General features: G+C 46.2%; 4 protein-coding genes across 5 annotated transcripts; 1 reads left to right on the top strand and 3 right to left on the bottom strand.

Moving 5' to 3' along the window:
* Positions 1-3,659: 3,659 nt before the first annotated feature.
* Positions 3,660-5,981, bottom strand: LOC101070395 (carbohydrate sulfotransferase 12-like). 2 transcript variants are annotated; one of them, XM_029840478.1, is made up of 7 exons: positions 5,750-5,981; positions 5,605-5,639; positions 5,256-5,374; positions 4,876-5,048; positions 4,657-4,806; positions 4,266-4,573; positions 3,660-4,056 (listed from the first exon to the last, which is right to left on the bottom strand). In XM_029840478.1, exons 3-7 carry the CDS (start codon positions 5,350-5,352, stop codon positions 3,816-3,818), a joined length of 969 nt encoding a protein of 322 aa, XP_029696338.1. In that variant the 5' UTR covers positions 5,353-5,374; positions 5,605-5,639; positions 5,750-5,981; the 3' UTR covers positions 3,660-3,815. The 2 variants fall into 2 exon arrangements, with proteins under 2 accessions (XP_029696338.1, XP_011617469.2); XM_011619167.2 differs by lacking the exons at positions 5,605-5,639; positions 5,750-5,981 and having other exon boundaries at positions 5,256-5,581.
* Positions 5,982-7,208: 1,227 nt separating this feature from the next.
* Positions 7,209-10,223, bottom strand: LOC105418949 (semaphorin-4F-like; the record flags this gene model as incomplete). Its single annotated transcript, XM_029840477.1, has 11 exons — positions 7,209-7,995; positions 8,070-8,260; positions 8,332-8,387; positions 8,476-8,627; positions 8,707-8,816; positions 8,890-9,091; positions 9,171-9,312; positions 9,390-9,571; positions 9,648-9,802; positions 9,892-10,011; positions 10,091-10,223. Coding segments are annotated over 11 exons (2,160 nt in total), but the record flags the coding sequence as incomplete, so codon positions are not given.
* Positions 10,224-12,005: 1,782 nt separating this feature from the next.
* LOC101075424 (carbohydrate sulfotransferase 12-like) lies at positions 12,006-14,012 on the bottom strand. The gene is made up of 5 exons (XM_011620176.2): positions 13,603-14,012; positions 13,223-13,395; positions 13,004-13,153; positions 12,613-12,920; positions 12,006-12,402 (listed from the first exon to the last, which is right to left on the bottom strand). Exons 1-5 carry the CDS (start codon positions 13,697-13,699, stop codon positions 12,162-12,164), a joined length of 969 nt encoding a protein of 322 aa, XP_011618478.2. The 5' UTR covers positions 13,700-14,012; the 3' UTR covers positions 12,006-12,161.
* A 743-nt stretch (positions 14,013-14,755) lies between these two features.
* LOC101076173 (polyadenylate-binding protein-interacting protein 2B-like) lies at positions 14,756-17,686 on the top strand. The gene is made up of 4 exons (XM_029841080.1): positions 14,756-14,765; positions 16,737-16,834; positions 16,920-17,102; positions 17,179-17,686. The coding sequence occupies exons 1-4, from the start codon at positions 14,756-14,758 to the stop codon at positions 17,233-17,235; spliced, it is 348 nt and encodes a 115-aa protein (XP_029696940.1). The 3' UTR covers positions 17,236-17,686.
* Positions 17,687-19,370: the final 1,684 nt, after the last annotated feature.

Below are 19,370 nucleotides of genomic sequence, written 5' to 3'. Positions count from 1 at the left end.
ATATCACTCCGCTGTACAGCTGTTCGAATGAGCGATAATTAACTGCCGCCCAGCTGCGGGACTATTGTTTTGTTGGCGTAGCCAAATAAAGGATTAAGTAACGTAAAATCCTAAACGCTCCTCGCTTTATCACTGCCGATAAAATCTGCTCGTAGAACTTTAAAAAAAAATAAAGCAACATCACACTCGACGTCGTCGATTATGTTGAAAATCGACTGAATTAAAATGAAAGGCTGCCAATGACTTAAAGGGAATGCTTAAAGTATCTTAGATTTGCCACAACTAGGCAGAGCATCGGCAAACCTTTCAAATAGTCGTGGAAATTGACAAAAATAAGAAAGGCTGCCAGTATTTGCGAAAAGCCGATCATCACTAGAAACTGATCTTGGTTTAACTCCTCTGTGACTTTGACGCAACCACAAAAAAGGTCCATGTCACGTTTTTAAAAAAATGGAAGGCTGAGAATTTTTTTACAAACCAACGTTATTGGAATATAACAGACTGCATTTTACCAAATTAAAAGCAGATACATATTCGTAAATACTCATACAAATCAACCACTTTATTCAACGCGGCATCGTTTTCTTAATTCAGTTGACGTTGAGTACTAGTTACGTTATCCCCCACAAGAGGGCAGTGTGGCCTTTAGTTTTATTTATATTTTAGACCAGGGGTCGGCAACCCGCGACTCTGGAGCCGCATGCGGCTCTTTGGCGCCGCCCTAGTGGCTCCCTGGAGCTTTTTCAAGCTTTTATTAAAAGCCTTATATAAGGCTTTTAATTTTTTGCGTCTCCAGACAGATTTGTTTCTTGTTTTTTTGGTCCAATATGGCTCTTCCAACATGTTGGGTTGCCGACCCCTGGTTTAGACCATAACGGAGCCTTCGACTTCCGGTAACGCAAGTGTGTGTGGTAGTAAAATGGGTTATAAACCTATTCCTCTCCATTGTGCGTTCATCCAGTCAAAATTGATGTCTGGATTAGCAATGGTTGCTGCTACTGACTCATTTCTGCCCCCATCTCCTACTTCTTGGTCAAGTTCAAGCACCACCAACTTCACTACTGCACAACAGAGAAGGAGACACCAGCCACGCTCCTGGACTTGCAGCATTTTCAAAGTTTATGTAGAGTCGAGCACAGCACCTGCAGCGGTCTACGCAGGCCACGGCCTCGCGGTGTCCTTGAAGAAAATGTACAATCATAAATGTACAATCATTGTTACATTGCAAAGAGTGTGTGTGTGTGTGTGTGTGTGTGTGGGGGGGGGGACCTGTTTGTACAGCTTGGATGTAACAGAGTTGGCTCCTGCTGCCTGCCAGCTGCACCCTTCTGTTCTGAGCCATCATTTAAAGCCAGTTGAAAATGTTCCTGTTCCGCCCAGGGTCCCAGGCTCCTGTCAAAAGGTCCCACCTGTATTAATTGTACCCTGATCATGTCCACATTGGGAGCAAAAGAGTGGAAAGAAATGTATAATCCAACACCATTAAAGAACAGTGTTGTGTCGGATGTACAGATTTAAATTGCGTCGGGGTTGATGTTAATCCTTCAATCACGTAAAGTGGAACCAGCGGTCGTAAACACGTTATCGAGAAACACTAAAAACCCTAAAGATGATTACCAGAAAAACAAGTTTGTGAACAAAGGTTAGGGTTCGAAGACCACCCACAGAGGTAAATGCCAAAATGAATTCAGGCACGATGCAGTGAATTAACATTTATTTAACATTTGATAAAAATCATTTTGTATGCTTAAAATGAACAGTCATTATGGTTCGGTTCCAATCCCCCCAAAAGATGGATGTCTAGTGCAGCCATCACAGGGGTACAACCATTCAGGGGTACAGCCGGTTTGAGAGGGGAGACTATGCTAACTAGCTGTGGCAGAGGTCACTACAACTTTCAGCACTCATAACACAAAACAGAAACAGAAATCCACCGAAATAACTACACGCAAATCCACAAACCCAAACCACAAAACAAGGAAGACCTACATAAGTTAACAGAATCTCCGCACCACTGCTGTTCCTCCTCCACCCAAAACCCAACAGGTGACAATGGTGCTAAACATAACTAAACCACTCCTCAATATGCTGAAAAGGGATATTTAAATAAATGGCACTGAGAAAAGCAAACAGAAACTAAAGGGCAAAGCAGGACAACCAGCCCAACACCCTGGGGTGTACCACACATCTGCTAGGAACACCATGTGACACATGGGCAGGCCATCACACATGGCAGCCAAAACAAATAGACCCAGGATGCAGAAGATACGCAGCAGATACGCATATACCCATTAACCATCCGGTTACCCAAGGAACAAGCATGACGTTGGAGCTCTTTGTTACCTTTGTAATGTTTAATCACTTCTTACTTACCGGTAGTTATTTTTTGTAGTTTAGTTTTGGGGAATACGCTTTTAGTTTGTTTATGATACTTAGCATTGTTGCAGTTAATTTGGGTATTTGAGTAAGCTTTTATTTTGAAGGTACTGGGTAGCTGGTGCGGGATACCTGGGAGGGATGAGGTTTTATTTTACCAGGGAAGGAGAGGCAGCAAAGGGCCAGTGTTTGTTTGCTTGTTGATGGAAAATAAATCTTTATTTTTGCCTGGACAATGGACTCTGTTGTATCCTGTGTAAATTTAGTCCTTAGGTGCCTCAGTGGCCACTTGATTTGAAGTTTTATAGTTTGATACGCAAGACAAATTGCCACTACAGATGAGGGACTGGAGACTGTTTTTAAATGAAAAGACTAGACGTTGTTTAGTTGAATTGAAGGCTAAAGGGTTGGAGAGTTTCCTTACGAATTTTAGCTTTGCTTAAAAGTTGTTTTGTGTGTCACAGTCACGTTCTGTGCGAAACACTTTCTCCCACTACATTTTGGATTGTGTACATTTTATTTATTTATTTATTTTTTTAAAAGGTGTCATGATGTCTGTCTTTTAAGACTCAGGTGGTGAAAGAGCTAACAGTACAGAACAAATATTGACAGAGATGGACGAGTTATTGACACGCTTACAGCGAACCCTCCATGAAGGTCGGAGAGAGAATTTCTGGTTGTGTGTGTGTGTGTGTGTGTACATCATGGTGGTTTTGTGTGGCGTCCAATGTTTGCAGTGAACAGGCTCCCCAAAAACAGTACCAGCTTTTGTTTTTTTGTTTTTTTAAATCTGCTAATCAACTTTCCCTACAAGCCACTATAGACAACATATAAAACAAGTCATTTTTGATCAAAGTTGTTAGGTTCAAACGACCTGAAACATGAGAAAAACAAATGAGGCAAAGACAACAGTTTTACTTGCAAGGAGAACGGAGAGATGTGCTCAGTTACAGATCTCCAACACGTTCTGACGCACAACTTCAGACATCCTTTTATTGAAATTAGGAGGTCCCTAGTTACACAGAATTTAAATGTGTCTAAAGGGAGGGGGGAAACACAAGATAGCAGGTCCCAAACAAAGCAAAAGACTGTAAATCATAATAGGTCTGTAGGTCTTCACTGATTTGATTAGCTCGCACACAGCACATTCTTCCATATCAGACAGATTAAATGAACACCTCCTGGGTCAGGCCCTGCAGCTCTATCTCCAGTCATTGTCACTTCCCCACAGCAGCTGCATTTCTGTCGCCCTTGACCAGAGAAGTTCGAGTTGACATATCAAGCATCATGAACATTAAGCATTAACAAATAATAAGAAACATTAAGTAATGAGAAACAATATAACAAGAATAAAGAATATAACAAGGTAAAAGCAAATAAGAGATAATTTTAATATAATGGATCTAACAAGTCAATTAATCCCGTTCGTCGACTTTTCGTTAATCTTGAAGCAACTCTTCAGGCTTTGGGTAGCCGAAAAGTTCAAAGTCTGGCTCGTAGATCTTGTACAGCTTCCTCCTGTCCTCTAGGGGCAGTACTCCAAACCAGTTTGACAAATAATCCAGGGTCGAAATGTTTTCATACGAAGTGGGAAACGTGATGTCGTTCTCCAGATTTAGGATGGTCAGCAGATGTTCCACGTCCATCTGCAGGGTCTCCTGGTGACCGATAAAGTCGTAACTGCAAAGCAGAACAATGCGCTGTTACTCGAGTTGGCAATCAGGCACTGATATTCAAACAGGGAATGATTTTGTTTGCATGGAAACCCAATTGGCACCGAGTCGTGGGCACACCTGCCCCTGGGTTAAACAAGGCTAAAAGCTAATTTCCTTCAAACACCAGAAGTACTAGTGAGCAGCCGCTAACCCTTCTGTAAAAAGTGACCTTACTCGATGAGACACGGGTGACAGAGACGGTGCATCTGCTTCCAGTGGGGCTCAAAGGGTTCATCTTTCTCCATCTCAGGGTCAACCAGGAACTGTATGAAGTTGGAAAACGAGACGTGGAGCCCGGAATCGAACGCCTCGTCCACGCTCGCTGGTGGATCTGATATGTTGCCGTACTTCTTCAGGATGTGCCGGCTGGTACTTCGGTAAAAAAGGTTGTTGCGCTTTTGAAACTTGTCCCGAAAGGCGGAGATGAGCCGAACAAACGGGTTCCGAACAAACAGAAACTTGGTGTAATGCTTCATCCTCGCCTGCAGGACAACAATACGTAAACTAGAATGACGAGACAGAAAGTACATAAAGAGATGTTGAGAATGGAAAGACAGGAACGGACAATCCTCTCCGGTTTTGGGAAGTCGCTGAGGAAAGTCAGCACCTCGTTGTCATGGACCGACTCAGGGGGGATGGAGAGCGGATCTTCATAAGGCCCGGTACTGTTTTTGTGCAGGGCAACCATGACCCTCTTCCAGTTGGTACAGGCGACCTGGAGCGGAGAATGAGATGAAGCGTCTCACCAACAGGCTGTTGTGGGCTAAAATGGTGTCGGCCTCACCTTGGGAACAAAACAGTAGATGATGCCATGATTGTCATCCACGACGAGGAAGTGCAGCTCGTGGACCGGCATGTCTTCCCAGTTCTCTTTCCCCTCGGAATACATCTTGTTTTTGAGGCACGTTTCTCTCAGCAGTGCTTTTCGCGGCTCGTGCAGCTTCAGAATCCTTTCAACTACAACAAAAACGGAGAATGAGCGGAACACGGCAGCAGGCTGGCAAAGATTTAAAGACTCGCGGTATTTAAAAAGCCAGAGCCAGTTCTGTTTACTTTACACCTGGACCAGGAACATGTCATTTCAAACAGCAATTCAACAAAGGATTAACTCACATGTGTCAGATTTAAAGGACATCACAAATATACTCCACACATGCATCGTACCTCTTCTTTCTCTCAAATTCTCCAATTGGTAAATGAAAAGGAAGATGACAAACGCAACTCCAGAGGTTCCAAAGAGCAGCATCGGCTTCCTCATCATAGCAGTTTTACGCGATGGTGAACTAGAAACAATAAAATTACAAAAGTTGCTGGATGTTGCAGAAATGCCAGTGCTGAATAATTAGTTTATAGTTAGTCCACAAAAATAAATCACGTGTCACATCTGGGATATGGTACGTTTACGACCACACTGATTCATTCAAATTTAATTAAAAAAAAGTAACTAAACAAACTGCACATTCTTACTGAACAATTGAAACGAGAACAATGAAACGAGAACAGGTTTTCTCACCCTTAACTGCTGTCGAACGTCCAGCAAAACACACCCTGGAAATAATAAACAGAAAATTAACCCTTTCGTGCTCGTAATCATCATGACGACGCACGTCCGCTGCTGTTAAAATTATTTTATTTATAATACCAATCAACATGCTCACCCGCCAGCCCGGCTGATGTCCCCTTCCAAACGGACTGAGAAGCTGCCGGACACAATCTAGCCTGGGTTCTGTTCAACCACCTGATGCTCCAACACCAGAACCGGGGCCAGGCGGATGTGCGCATGAGCATCGACTTTCCCTCCCTTCAAATTTTGTCCAGCTCGTCGCAGCATCACAAAATTAAAAATTAAAATTAATTAGTAAACGCTGTTAAGAAAACAACATCCGGTGACAACGACTCGGATAGGGTGCGTTATTTAATTCTGTGGAAGTTGCGCTATGAGCGATAGTGGTTCCGAAGGAGAAACAAGGAGGGGATTTAATTAACGGTAACAACTTTTTAAATGAGTCATCGCTGTCCCCCAGATTTGTTCGTCACAAGAAACCTGGTTAAATTGGTGCGTTTTTATTCCTTTAATGAGTTCTATTTTCAAATTGATCGACGTATACGTCTTAAATAGGTCATTTTGTAACATCAAAAATAATTTGGGTACTTCTAAGCTAATTTTATAATTAATATTGTGACAGCTTCTCGCTTGTGAACACCTAAACACAGTTTAGTTTCGTTATTTAATGTTTCAAACATAGCAAAGTATATGGAATCAAAATGTTGGATTTGCAGGACGTATCCTTTCGATGACTGGAAATAAGTCCGCAGTTGGTCATTACCCGCTGACCTTTAACCTCAACAATGCATGGCATCGAATCAGACATCACGGCGACACATTTATTTTAAAAGCTTTATTACAAAACAACATAACAAAACGGTACACTTTCTGGAACTGGACGCTCATAAAGCAATAGTGGTTTCTTGTCCGGGCAAGTTCATTCTGACCAGTGACAGGTGTGCTTAGCTGGCACTTACTGACACCTGCTGGACATTTGGGATCACTACACAACCGGCCTCAACATCCTCTTTACCTGCGAGGACAAAGGACAACCCCGTCACTGAAGCACTGAACCGAGTCCTTCAAGCATCGTCTCTGACAGGACCAGCACCTTCCGTGTTGGGGCCCCGCAGTTCTTTGGTGCCCTCCGACCCACGGGCCTGGGATTCAAGTGGAGCGTCGACGAGACAGAACAGAGACAGAGAAAGTGCACTTGTCTTTTGCAGTGCCGTCACGAGAATACAACAGAAGTAATATGGCTTTTCCGTGTCTACGCGCGTAGACGTTTCATCTTTTGATTGGGTGAAACATTTAAAGCGTCTCCTGCCGCGCTCAGATTGCTCATATATACATCGGATCTATTTACAGTTATTCTGCCGCAGTTTTCATCCTGAGTGACTCGCAACATGCGTTCTGTCTCCTGGGTCTCTCTCACTCATCCAGTAACCTCTCTTCACACCACGCCGCCTGTGTTTCATGTGGCGGTGGCCCATTTACAAGGTCGACCCCCCCCCCCCCCCCCCCCCCCCCCCCCCCCCCCCCCCCCCCCCCCCCCCCCCCCCCCCCCCCCCCCCCCCCCCCCCCCCAGTATTCGGTTCTTTTGGAGGCGTGAAGGGGTGCGATCTGACACACGCTGGGTTTTCATATGGAGCTTTCTTCACACTTTGCCAGTGGTGCAGGTGATTTAAACATGGGAAAGCTGGCCAGATCCTCCTCCAGTCCTTTCATTCCGTCCCCTGCCCCATCCCTGAGGCCCTTCTCCACCTCGTCCCCCTGCCTCGCCTCTCTCTCCACCCCCCTAAGCTTTGCCCTTTCCCCTGTCCGTCCATCCAGCATGTCTGCGGCTAATATTTCCGTGGCAAACTTCAAGCTGCCGCTGCTTCGCCTGCAGTTGCCGTAGATGGAGTTGCCGTGGCCGTTGCTTGGGTTGCTGCTGACGAGCGTGCCGCTGTAATGGTGGCCGCCGTTACCCTGGCTGCTGTGCAGCGTGGACGACGTGGTGGTGGTGGTCGCCGTCCCGTTGCGTTTCTCCGTCAGCGTGAAGCCCTCCGACAGCAGGGTGGCGCTGCTCGGGGACTGCGGCGTGGCCGACGAGCCCAGCAACTCCCGGCCCTTCTCCGAGGACACGGAATTGTCTGGCAGGTGGTGGCCCTGGCAGGGGCGGCTGTGTCGGTGGGTCAGGAAGTACAGGAGGCACATGCCCAACACCAAACCCAAAAAGAACAGGAGGATGTAGACCGCCACAACATGACGGTTCCCGGCCACCGCCACCGCCCCCCCGGCGGTGGGGTCTTCCAGAGTCAGCTGGTACTCTGCTCTCCGGCAAGGGGTGGGATCTCTGACGCTCGGTCCCCCCTCCTGCAGGACAAAGTTTTCCACTGTTAACGTAGCACGCCACCTGGTGCTGGCGCTCACTAGCGTTCATGACGCACCTGGCAGGTGCAGACGTATTTTCCGAGGCTCTTCTCTGAGACCACCATCTCCAGGCTTGAGTGGTGCTGCCTGGTGTGTCTGTCAGGAGGATGCTCCCAGCTACAGGGCCTGGGGGACAGCTGGACGCACGGCAACAGGAGACGCAGGCCCAGAGAGACGCGCATCTCTCTGATGGAGGGACTGCAGCGACCTGGAGACCGCATGGGAATTTTAAAAGGGAATTTCTCTTATTTGAGGTGGGAACAAAGGAGATAAACTCACCTTCTCCTATGACGCACTTTCTCAAGGCTTCATCTACAATGTCTCCCGACCCGGGCCTGGAATCACACACAAAATCCACCACATCTCCATATTAGAGCCACCAAAAAGGAGAAAATCTGGTTCCTCAGTTCCTGATGCACTCACTCTGCTGTTGTTTCCTTGCAGACTTCTTCCTTTGTGTTCCATTCACAACCCAAACCTCTGGCTCTGGCACACACCTCACAGCTGGGATAAAGACCGCAGCCTTCAGCGGAGACTCGGGCCAGATACAGGGGGCTGCCCACCAGAGCCCGACCCTGGAGACACGTAGCCAACACGTGTGTGCACGGCGGAAGCATGTACGTATGAGAGCATAGTTGTGTGCAAATGCTCTACCTGGTGCAATAATATGTTGTTGATGGGCTCCTGTGATGGGAACAGAGGGATCTCCTGCAGCAAGGTTGTGTTCTGGTCCACTACCGCCACGCGGTGGAGCTCCCCGCGGTCTGTACGCACAAATGTGGGGTTTAGTTTACACGCGTGCCCTTTTAATTTTGTCCTGAATCCCTCTCCGCTTACCTGTTCCGAGGTGCAATACCGCCCCCTTACGCTCCGCCTGCGTCACTGCAAGCTTGGTGTATGTGATACCCTTCCGTACCAGCAGGGGCGCTGCGGAGACGCTGTTCTCCATCAGGGGATGGTCCCTCACGAATGTCAGCACCTTGTCTGGGAGTTTCAGGGAGGTCTCGAACCCTTCAGCTTTCAATGCATCATTCAAACACTATAGAACATGGAAAGAAGGAATAATAAGTCATTTATATATTTTTTTTAATTAATAAGAGAGTGTTGTGGTTCAGTACCTGGCCCGGTCTTGGTGTGGGGACCGGTTCAGGGTTGATCCAGTTCTCGCTGGTTTTCTTCAGCTCTTTAAAGGGACCGTTCAGTACTTTATTGATGTCAGACAGGCTGAACACACACACCGCTGACAGCTCTTCTCTCTCCCTAAAAGAAACAAACCAATGAGCATGACAGGAAGTTCTCAGAGTAAAAAAAGACCTTTATTTTTGTCATTGGCTAACCACTGGGAGGTGAACAGCCCATAAAAGTGCGTGCTGCTCGGGTCGCCCGGCGTTTGCTGCGTGGTGAACACATCTGTCAGCACGTTGTAGCGCTGGCCGCTGGGTTTGTCCTCGCACACCAGCTGCGCCTTGAGAAACGTAGTCCAGCGCCGCTGCAGCGTCTTCATCCCCCCCACGTCCGACTGAACAGACGAGCGAAGCCAAAGATAAGCCAGACGGAATTCATGTGGCGGGGTCAGCTATCGTCACCTGGCTCACCTTGCACACCCTGGCCACCCGGGGAACTTTCACTTTGGTGTACAGGTCGTACTCTTTGGCCACCTCGGTGAAGAAGAAGTAGATCTTGTCGTCGTCTCCCGTGGGGTTGCTCTCTGCGGACTGCTGTATGAAGGCCGAGCTCACGAACTCGGGGTCTGGGCGACACACACGGGCACGCACGCGCTCTTAATTTCCCTCGTGACAAATGTTTTTACCCGCGATGCTTCGGTTCCGTTTAAGTTACCATTCAGCCAGTTGATGGATTGCTCAGTGCGGATGCGTCCCTGTTCGGGCCCCGTTGCCCTGGAGATGTCGAAGAGCGTTCCCAGGAAGTTGCTGGTGGCGGCCGTGTAGAGGGTGCCGTCTGGAGGGGTTACAACGCAAGGCGCTCAAGTACAGTGCAGAAATAAAACATGGGAATGGCTCCTCTGTGCAGCCCCCACCTGCCATGACAGCCGTGTAGTGCTGACTGGGCTCGAAGGGACACTTGCCCTTCCCGGTCTCCATCCTCACGCCGCCATCCTGAGCCCTCTCCAGGGTGAAGGTGGAGAGCTCCTGTAAGTCCGAGAGAAGAAGATGAAGTTAAGACTGCAGAGGTAATTCCGAATTACCATGTGAATACTTCTGACTATGGAGATTATTCCTGATCTTGGTTTAAATCCTATGTGACTTTGACGCAACCAAAAAAAGGGAAAATATTTTACAAACCACCGGCATTATTGTAATATAACAGACTCCATTTTACCAAATTAAAAGCACATACACATTCGTAAATACTCATACAAATCAACCACTTTATTCAACGCGGCATCGTTTTCTTAATTCAGTTGACCTTGAGTGCTAGTTAAGTTATTCCCCACAAGAGGGCAGTGTGGCCTTTAGTTTTATTTATATTTTAGACCAGTGGTTTGAAAAGCAAACAGAAGCTAAAGGGCAAAGCAGGACCCAGGATGCAGAAGATACGCAGCAGATACGCATATACCCATTAACCATCCGGTTACCCAAGGAACAAGCATGATGTTGGAGCTCTTTGTTACCTTTGTAATGTTTAATCACTTCTTACTTACCGGTAGTTATTTTTTGCAGTTTAGTTTTGGGGAATACACTTTTAGTTTGTTTATGATACTTAGCATTGTTGCAGTTAATTTGGGTATTTGACTAAGCTTTTATTTTGAAGGTACTGGGTAGCTGGTGCGGGATACCTGGGAGGGATGAGGTTTTATTTTACCAGGGAAGGAGAGGCAGCAATGGGCCAGTGTTTGTTTGCTTGTTGATGGAAAATAAATCTTTATTTTTGCCTGGACAATGGACTCTGTTGTATCCTGTGTAAATTTAGTCCTTAGGTGCCTCAGTGGCCACTTGATTTGATTAAGTTTTATAGTTTGATACACAAGACAAATTGCCACTACAGATGAGGGACTGGAGACTGTTTTTAAATGAAAAGACTAGAAGTTGTTTAGTTGAATTGAAGGCTAAAGGGTTGGAGAGTTTCCTTACGAATTTTAGCTTTGCCTAAAAGTTGTTTTGTGTGTCACAGTCACGTTCTGTGCAAAACACTTTCTCCCACTACATTTTGGATTGTGTACATTTTATTTATTTATTTATTTTTTAAAAAGGTGTCATGATGTCTGTCTTTTAAGACTCAGATGGTAAAAGAGCTAACAGTACAGAACAAATATAGACAGAGATGGACGAGTTATTGACACGCTTACAGCGAACCCTCCATGAGGGTCGGAGAGAGAATTTTTGGTTGTGTGTGTGTGTGTGTGTGTGTACATCATGGTGGTTTTGTGTGGCGTCCAATGTTTGCAGTGAACAGGCTCCCCAAAAACAGTACCAGCTTTTGTTTTTTTGTTTTTTTAAATCTGGTAATCAACTTTCCCTACAAGCCACTATAGACAACATATAAAACAAGTCATTTTTGATCAAAGTTGTTAGGTTCAAACGACCTGAAACATGAGAAAAACAAATGAGGCAAAGACAACAGTTTTACTTGCAAGGAGAACGGAGAGATGTGCTCAGTTACAGATCTCCAACACGTTCTGACGCACAACTTCAGACATCCTTTTATTGAAATTAGGAGGTCCCTAGTTACACAGAATTTAAATGTGTCTAAAGGGAGGGGGGAAACACAAGATAGCAGGTCCCAAACAAAGCAAAAGACTGTAAATCATAATAGGTCTGTAGGTCTTCACTGATTTGATTAGCTCGCACACAGCACATTCTTCCATATCAGACAGATTAAATGAACACCTCCTGGGTCAGGCCCTGCAGCTCTATCTCCAGTCATTGTCACTTCCCCACAGCAGCTGCATTTCTGTCGCCCTTGACCAGAGAAGTTCGAGTTGACATATCAAGCATCATGAACATTAAGCATTAACAAATAATAAGAAACATTAAGTAATGAGAAACAATATAACAAGAATAAAGAATATAACAAGGTAAAAGCAAATAAGAGATAATTTTAATATAATGGATCTAACAAGTCAATTAATCCCGTTCGTCGACTTTTCGTTAATCTTGAAGCAACTCTTCAGGCTTTGGGTAGCCGAAAAGTTCAAAGTCTGGCTCGTAGATCTTGTACAGCTTCCTCCTGTCCTCTAGGGGCAGTACTCCAAACCAGTTTGACAAATCGTCCTGGGCCGAAATGTTTTCAGGCGAAGTGGGAAACGTGATGTCGTTCTCCAGATTTAGGATGGTCAGCAGATGTTCCACGTCCATCTGCAGGGTCTCCTGGTGACCGATAAAGTCGTAACTGCAAAGCAGAACAATGCGCTGTTACTCGAGTTGGCAATCAGGCACTGATATTCAAACAGGGAATGATTTTGTTTGCATGGAAACCCAATTGGCACCGAGTCGTGGGCACACCTGCCCCTGGGTTAAACAAGGCTAAAAAGCTAATTTTATTCAAACACCAGAAGTACTAGTGAGCAGCCGCTAACCCTTCTGTAAAAAGTGACCTTACTCGATGAGACATGGGTGACAGAGACGGTGCATCTGCTTCCAGTGGGGCTCAAAGGGTTCATCTTTCTCCATCTCAGGGTCAACCAGGAACTGTATGAAGTTGGAAAACGAGACGTGGAGCCCGGAATCGAACGCCTCGTCCACGCTCGCTGGTGGATCTGATATGTTGCCGTACTTCTTCAGGATGTGCCGGCTGGTACTTCGGTAAAAAAGGTTGTTGCGCTTTTGAAACTTGTCCCGAAAGGCGGAGATGAGCCGAACAAACGGGTTCCGAACAAACAGAAACTTGGTGTAATGCTTCATCCTCGCCTGCAGGACAACAATAAGTAAACTAGAATGACGAGACAGAAAGTACATAAAGAGATGTTGACAATGGAAAGACAGGAACGGACAATCCTCTCCGGTTTTGGGAAGTCGCTGAGGAAAGCCAGCACCTCGTTGTCATGGACCGACTCAGGGGGGATGGAGAGCGGATCTTCGTAAGGCCCGGTACTGTTTTTGTGCAGGGCAACCATGACCCTCTTCCAGTTGGTACAGGCGACCTGGAGCGGAGAATGAGATGAAGCGTCTGTCCAACAGGCTGTTGTGGGCTAAAATGGTGTCGGCCTCACTTTGGGAACAAAACAGTAGATGATGCCATGATTGTCATCCACGACGAGGAAGTCCAGCTCGTGGACCGGCATGTCTTCCCAGTTCTCTTTCCCCTCGGAATACATCTTGTTTTTGAGGCACGTTTCTCTCAGCAGTGCTTTTCGCGGCTCGTGCAGCTTCAGAATCCTTTCAACTACAACAAAAACGGAGAATGAGCGGAACACGGCAGCAGGCTGGCAAAGATTTAAAGACTTGCGGTATTTAAAAAGCCAGAGCCAGTTCTGTTTACTTTACACCTGGACCAGGAACATGTCATTTCAAACAGCAATTCAACAAAGGATTAACTCACATGTGTCAGATTTAAAGGACATCACAAATATACTCCACACATGCATCGTACCTCTTCTGTCTCTCAAATTCTCCAATTGGTAAATGAAAAGGAAGATGACAAACGCAACTCCAGAGGTTCCAAAGAGCAGCATCGGCTTCCTCATCATAGCAGTTTTACGCGATGGTGAACTAGAAACAATAATAACAATAGAAACAATAAAAATACAAAAGTTTTTGGATGTTGCAGAAATGCCAGAGCTGATTAGTCCACAAAAATAGATCCCGTGTCACATCTGGGATATGGTACGTTTACGACCACACTGATTCATTCAAATTTAATTTTAAAAAAAGTAACTAAACAAACTGCACATTCTTACTGAACAACTGAAACGAGAACAATGAAACGAGAACAGATTTTCTCACTCTTAACTGCTGTCGAACCTCCAGCAAAACACACCCTGGAAATAATAAACAGAAAATTAACCCTTTCGTGCTCGTAATCATCATGATGACGCACGTCTACTGCTGTTAAAATTATCCATCCATCCATCCATCCATCCATCCATCCATCCATCCATCCATCCATCCATCCATCCATCCATCCATCCATCCATCCATCCATCCATCCATCCATCCATCCATCCATCCATCCATCCATCCATCCATCCATCCATCCATCCTCTACCGCTTATCCGGGGTCGGGTCGCGGGGGCAGCAGCCTAAGAAGAGAAGCCCAGACTTCCCTCTCCCCAGCTACTTCTTCCACCACATGCACGCCAACACTCTGCCCCCCACTCACACTCACATATACGCTCACCCCCCGCACGCTGCACCATACATGCCTCTCCACCACTACTCCTATGTCTGCCATCAGGATCACAGATCACTCACTCCATTGACACCATCATTTCATATGGACAGAAACCCAGGACTGTTTCCAGACGCAACAGTGCTTTTATTGTTCCCATAAAAAGACATGATGAGCGCACGTCCGGCACGGACATAAACCGGTGCTGAACGTGCGCTCTCTTTTAAACAAATCTTTTATGGTAAACGACTTAATTTTAGACAGAAAACTAGATGATTTTCTCCTTACTGAGACATGGCTTGGCACTGATGCACCTGCTGTTCTCACAGAGGCTTGCCCCCCAGATTTTAACTTTTTATTTTCTACAAGGGGGGGCAGGAAAGGAGGTGGAACCGCTTCAGTAACAAGGACCGAAATGTCATCAAGTGAGGTCTCTTCATTTTCATTTCGTTTTCATCATTTGAGCATCATGCCTTTGTTTTTAGCAGCCCTCCTATTTTATGCATAACAGTTTACAGACCACCCCAATACTCCACCTCTTTTATCAGCCAATTCTCGGAATTTTTATCAATCATTTACGCTAAATACAACAGGATTTTAATAACTGGTGATTTTAATCTACACCTCAACAACGCCTCGGACCCAGTGTCCAGAGAATTTTTAAGCCTCCTTCACAGTTTGGATTTTAAACAACATGTCACGCAGCCGACCCACAGCAGAGGGTGCACCCTGGACCTGGTCATAACCTATGGCCTGTCCGTGGGTGGGTCCTCGGTTGTGGATCTGGCCGTGTCTGACCACTTTTGTGTGTTTTTTAACATCACCAGTTTTAACCAGCGGAGGGCCCCTGTGAGAACGGTGAGGAGACGCTACCTGACTTCTGAAGTGGCTGCAAATTTTATCCAGATCTTACAGAGCACTCCCGCAGAAATTTTAAGCTGAGTGTCATCGGCATAACAATGAAAATGTATTCCATGCTGCCGAATAATGTTCCCTAAGGGAAGCATGTACAAGGTGAAAAGGATTGGTCCAAGTACAGAACCTTGTGTAACTCCATGGCTAACCCTACTGTATGAAGAGGGAACGCCATGGACATCAGCAAACTGGTATCTATCGGATAAATATGATCTAAACCAGTCTAGTGCTGTCCCTTTAATCCCAATCATATGTTCCAATCTTTGTAACAAGATGAGGGTAGGAATGAAGATTGACCGGTAAATTGAGAGCTTCGCCTTTTGGCACAGCTCTCTCTTCACCACAATGGACCGGTGCAGAGTCCACATTACTGTGGACGCCACACCGATCCGCCTGTTGATCTCCTGCTCCATTCTTCCCTCACTCAAAATCAAATCAAATCAAATCAAATCAAATCAAATCAAATCAAATCAAATCAAATCAAATCAAATCAAATCAAATCAATCTTTATTTATATAGCGTCTTTTACAATCAAAATTGTTTCAAGGCGGTTTCCAGAATCCCAGGGCCTGACCCCAGACAAGCAACAGTGGCCAGGAAAAACTCCCCTTTAACAGGAAGAAACCTTGAGCAGGACCAGGCTCATGTAGGGGGACCCTCCTGCTGATGGGGGGGCTGGGTAAAGAGAGAGAGGAGAGGAGAGGAGAGGAGAGGAGAGGAGAGGAGAGGAGAGGAGAGGAGAGGAGAGGAGAGGAGAGGAGAGGAGAGGCATAGAGCATAGAAATACATACAAAAATACATTATATTGAATATTGAATAAGTTGCTGGTTGAGTGGGTCAGCGGGGCCGGAGGTCATTATGCAGCTCTGAAGGCAGCGATACCTGTAAATGAATACAGAAGGGGGGGGGGCAGAAAAACTATACACGAAATAGCATCACTAGTCTACTTGATGAGGAGGAGGAGAGGAGAGGAGAGGAGAGGAGAGGAGAGGAGAGGAGAGGAGAGGAGAGGAGAGGAAACCATGACCCAGTGGGGTGACAGAGGCCTGTCAGGTTAAAGTTGCCATTTCTGGGGGTGTCTGAAAGTTTTCCTGTCAAGTGGTTTGACTAATTTTTTTTAAATGTGCCATTTCAAACGGGGACTTCGACACAACTTCTGCATAATTATTAGGTCTTGATGATAATCATTCAAGAACCAATAAGAATAAAACAGCCGCTTTATTCTGGTCTTATTGATTCTAGACTGATCTCAGATAAACGGACTCCTGTCTGGAGGAACATGATTGACAGCCAGTTTTGCACCATTCAAAACAGAAAAACTTTATTTGTCCGTGAGGGGACAATTCCCCCCCCCCCCAGGCCACAAGAGTGGTCAAATAATGTGTAATATAAATTTAAATATACCCCCCGACCGTGTTGCATAACCACAGCTTCCTACCTGTCTGCTGTTTATCTTTTGTCTATAAAATCTAATTTTTCAGGCGTGGCATGTGCTCGCCACTCCCGAGGAGACAGCAACGACGCCAACCCCTTCGCCGAGTACATGTGGATGGAGAACGAAGAGGAGTACAACAGACAGGTGTGATGAAGATTCCTCCTTTTACTTTTAGCGACCCCGAGTTCTTCGCCTGACCGGTTTCTCCTGCCCGTCGGTTGACTTCCAGGTGGAGGAGGAGCTGTTGGAGCAGGAGTTCTTGGAGCGCTGCTTCCAGGAGATGCTGGAGGAGGAGGACCAGGACTGGTTCATCCCATCGCGCGACCTCAACAACCAGGGGGTGGGCCAGCTGCAGCAGCAGCTCAATGGCTTGTCGGTCAGCGACCACCACAGCAACCTGGAGGAAGTGGCGGTGAGTTGACCAGAAACGGGAGCAAAACTCTTCCTCTTCTTCTTTGGTGGTTAATTTCCCCCCTTTTCCTTTGCAGAGGAAGAGCATCTTGAATCCTGAAGCGAAGGAGTTCGTCCCAGGGAAGAAATACTAGGAGTCCCCCTCACCCCCCATGGAGCCTCCGCACGCACGCGCAGAGCAGTCGTCGTATATTCTCAAAGACTCTGGCGGCCTTGGCCGCACACACACACACACACACCTTTACACACTTGAAATTTACGGTGTGCTGGCAGGCCCAGTTTGGGGGTGAGGGGATTTCTTTTTTCTGTTTGTTTCTTCGATCTTTTATTATTATTTTTTGTTTCTTGTAAACTGAGGGACAGTGGGAATGGGGCTGGGGGTGGGGTGGGGTGGGCACACCGTCATACCAGCAACCGCGTCGCCGCGGGGGCTAGCTCATCATCGCAATTCAGACGCCGGCGTGCCCGCGGACCCCGCCGACGTCACCCTGGAAATGAGGCAGCTACCGAGGAGCGATGGCAGGGAGGAGTGTTTAGGAACGCCCGACTGAATCTCGTTTAATTGGCTTTCAAACTTTACCAAAACATCACCAGCAAGTCGAGGGCTTAACCTCGGGAGAGGGACAGCGATTAGCATTCCAGGGGGTCGTCCGTCGGCATCCGCCGCCGCGCTAGTGCCGTCTGTCCTGTGTACTAGTTACGTTATCCCCCACAAGAGGGCAGTGTGGCCTTTAGTTTTATTTATATTTTAGACCAGGGGTCGGCAACCCGCGACTCTGGAGCCGCATGCGGCTCTTTGGCGCCGCCCTAGTGGCTCCCTGGAGCTTTTTCAAGCTTTTATTAAAAGCCTTATATAAGGCTTTTAATTTTTTGCGTCTCCAGACAGATTTGTTTCTTGTTTTTTTGGTCCAATATGGCTCTTCCAACATGTTGGGTTGCCGACCCCTGGTTTAGACCATAATGGAGCCTTCGACTTCCGGTAACGCAAGTGTGTGTGGTAGTAAAATGGGTTATAAACCTATTCCTCTCCATTGTGCGTTCATCCAGTCGGGGTTGATGTTAATCCTTCAATCACGTAAAGTGGAACCAGCGGTCGTAAACACGTTATCGAGAAACACTAAAAACCCTAAAGATGATTACCAGAAAAACAAGTTTGTGAACAAAGGTTAGGGTTCGAAGACCACCCACAGAGGTAAATGCCAAAATGAATTCAGGCACGATGCAGTGAATTAACATTTATTTAACATTTGATAAAAATCATTTTGTATGCTTAAAATGAACAGTCATTATGGTTCGGTTCCAATCCCCCCAAAAGATGGATGTCTAGTGCAGCCATCACAGGGGTACAACCATTCAGGGGTACAGCCGGTTTGAGAGGGGAGACTATGCTAACTAGCTGTGGCAGAGGTCACTAGAACTTTCAGCACTCATAACACAAAACAGAAACAGAAATCCACCGAAATAACTACACGCAAATCCACAAACCCAAACCACAAAACAAGGAAGACCTACATAAGTTAACAGAATCTCCGCACCACTGCTGTTCCTCCTCCACCCAAAACCCAACAGGTGACAATGGTGCTAAACATAACTAAACCACTCCTCAATATGCTGAAAAGGGATATTTAAATAAATGGCACTGAGAAAAGCAAACAGAAACTAAAGGGCAAAGCAGGACAACCAGCCCAACACCCTGGGGTGTACCACACATCTGCTAGGAACACCATGTGACACATGGGCAGGCCATCACACATGGCAGCCAAAACAAATAGACCCAGGATGCAGAAGATACGCAGCAGATACGCATATACCCATTAACCATCCGGTTACCCAAGGAACAAGCATGACGTTGGAGCTCTTTGTTACCTTTGTAATGTTTAATCACTTCTTACTTACCGGTAGTTATTTTTTGTAGTTTAGTTTTGGGGAATACGCTTTTAGTTTGTTTATGATACTTAGCATTGTTGCAGTTAATTTGGGTATTTGACTAAGCTTTTATTTTGAAGGTACTGGGTAGCTGGTGCGGGATACCTGGGAGGGATGAGGTTTTATTTTACCAGGGAAGGAGAGGCAGCAAAGGGCCAGTGTTTGTTTGCTTGTTGATGGAAAATAAATCTTTATTTTTGCCTGGACAATGGACTCTGTTGTATCCTGTGTAAATTTAGTCCTTAGGTGCCTCAGTGGCCACTTGATTTGAAGTTTTATAGTTTGATACGCAAGACAAATTGCCACTACAGATGAGGGACTGGAGACTGTTTTTAAATGAAAA

The sequence above is a fragment of the Takifugu rubripes genome, chromosome 8, assembly GCF_901000725.2.
Source record: "Takifugu rubripes chromosome 8, fTakRub1.2, whole genome shotgun sequence".
In the NCBI taxonomy this organism is placed as follows: domain Eukaryota; kingdom Metazoa; phylum Chordata; class Actinopteri; order Tetraodontiformes; family Tetraodontidae; genus Takifugu; species Takifugu rubripes.
The sequence above is the reverse complement of the archived record's forward strand: the minus strand, read 5'-3'. Positions and strand labels throughout refer to the sequence as shown.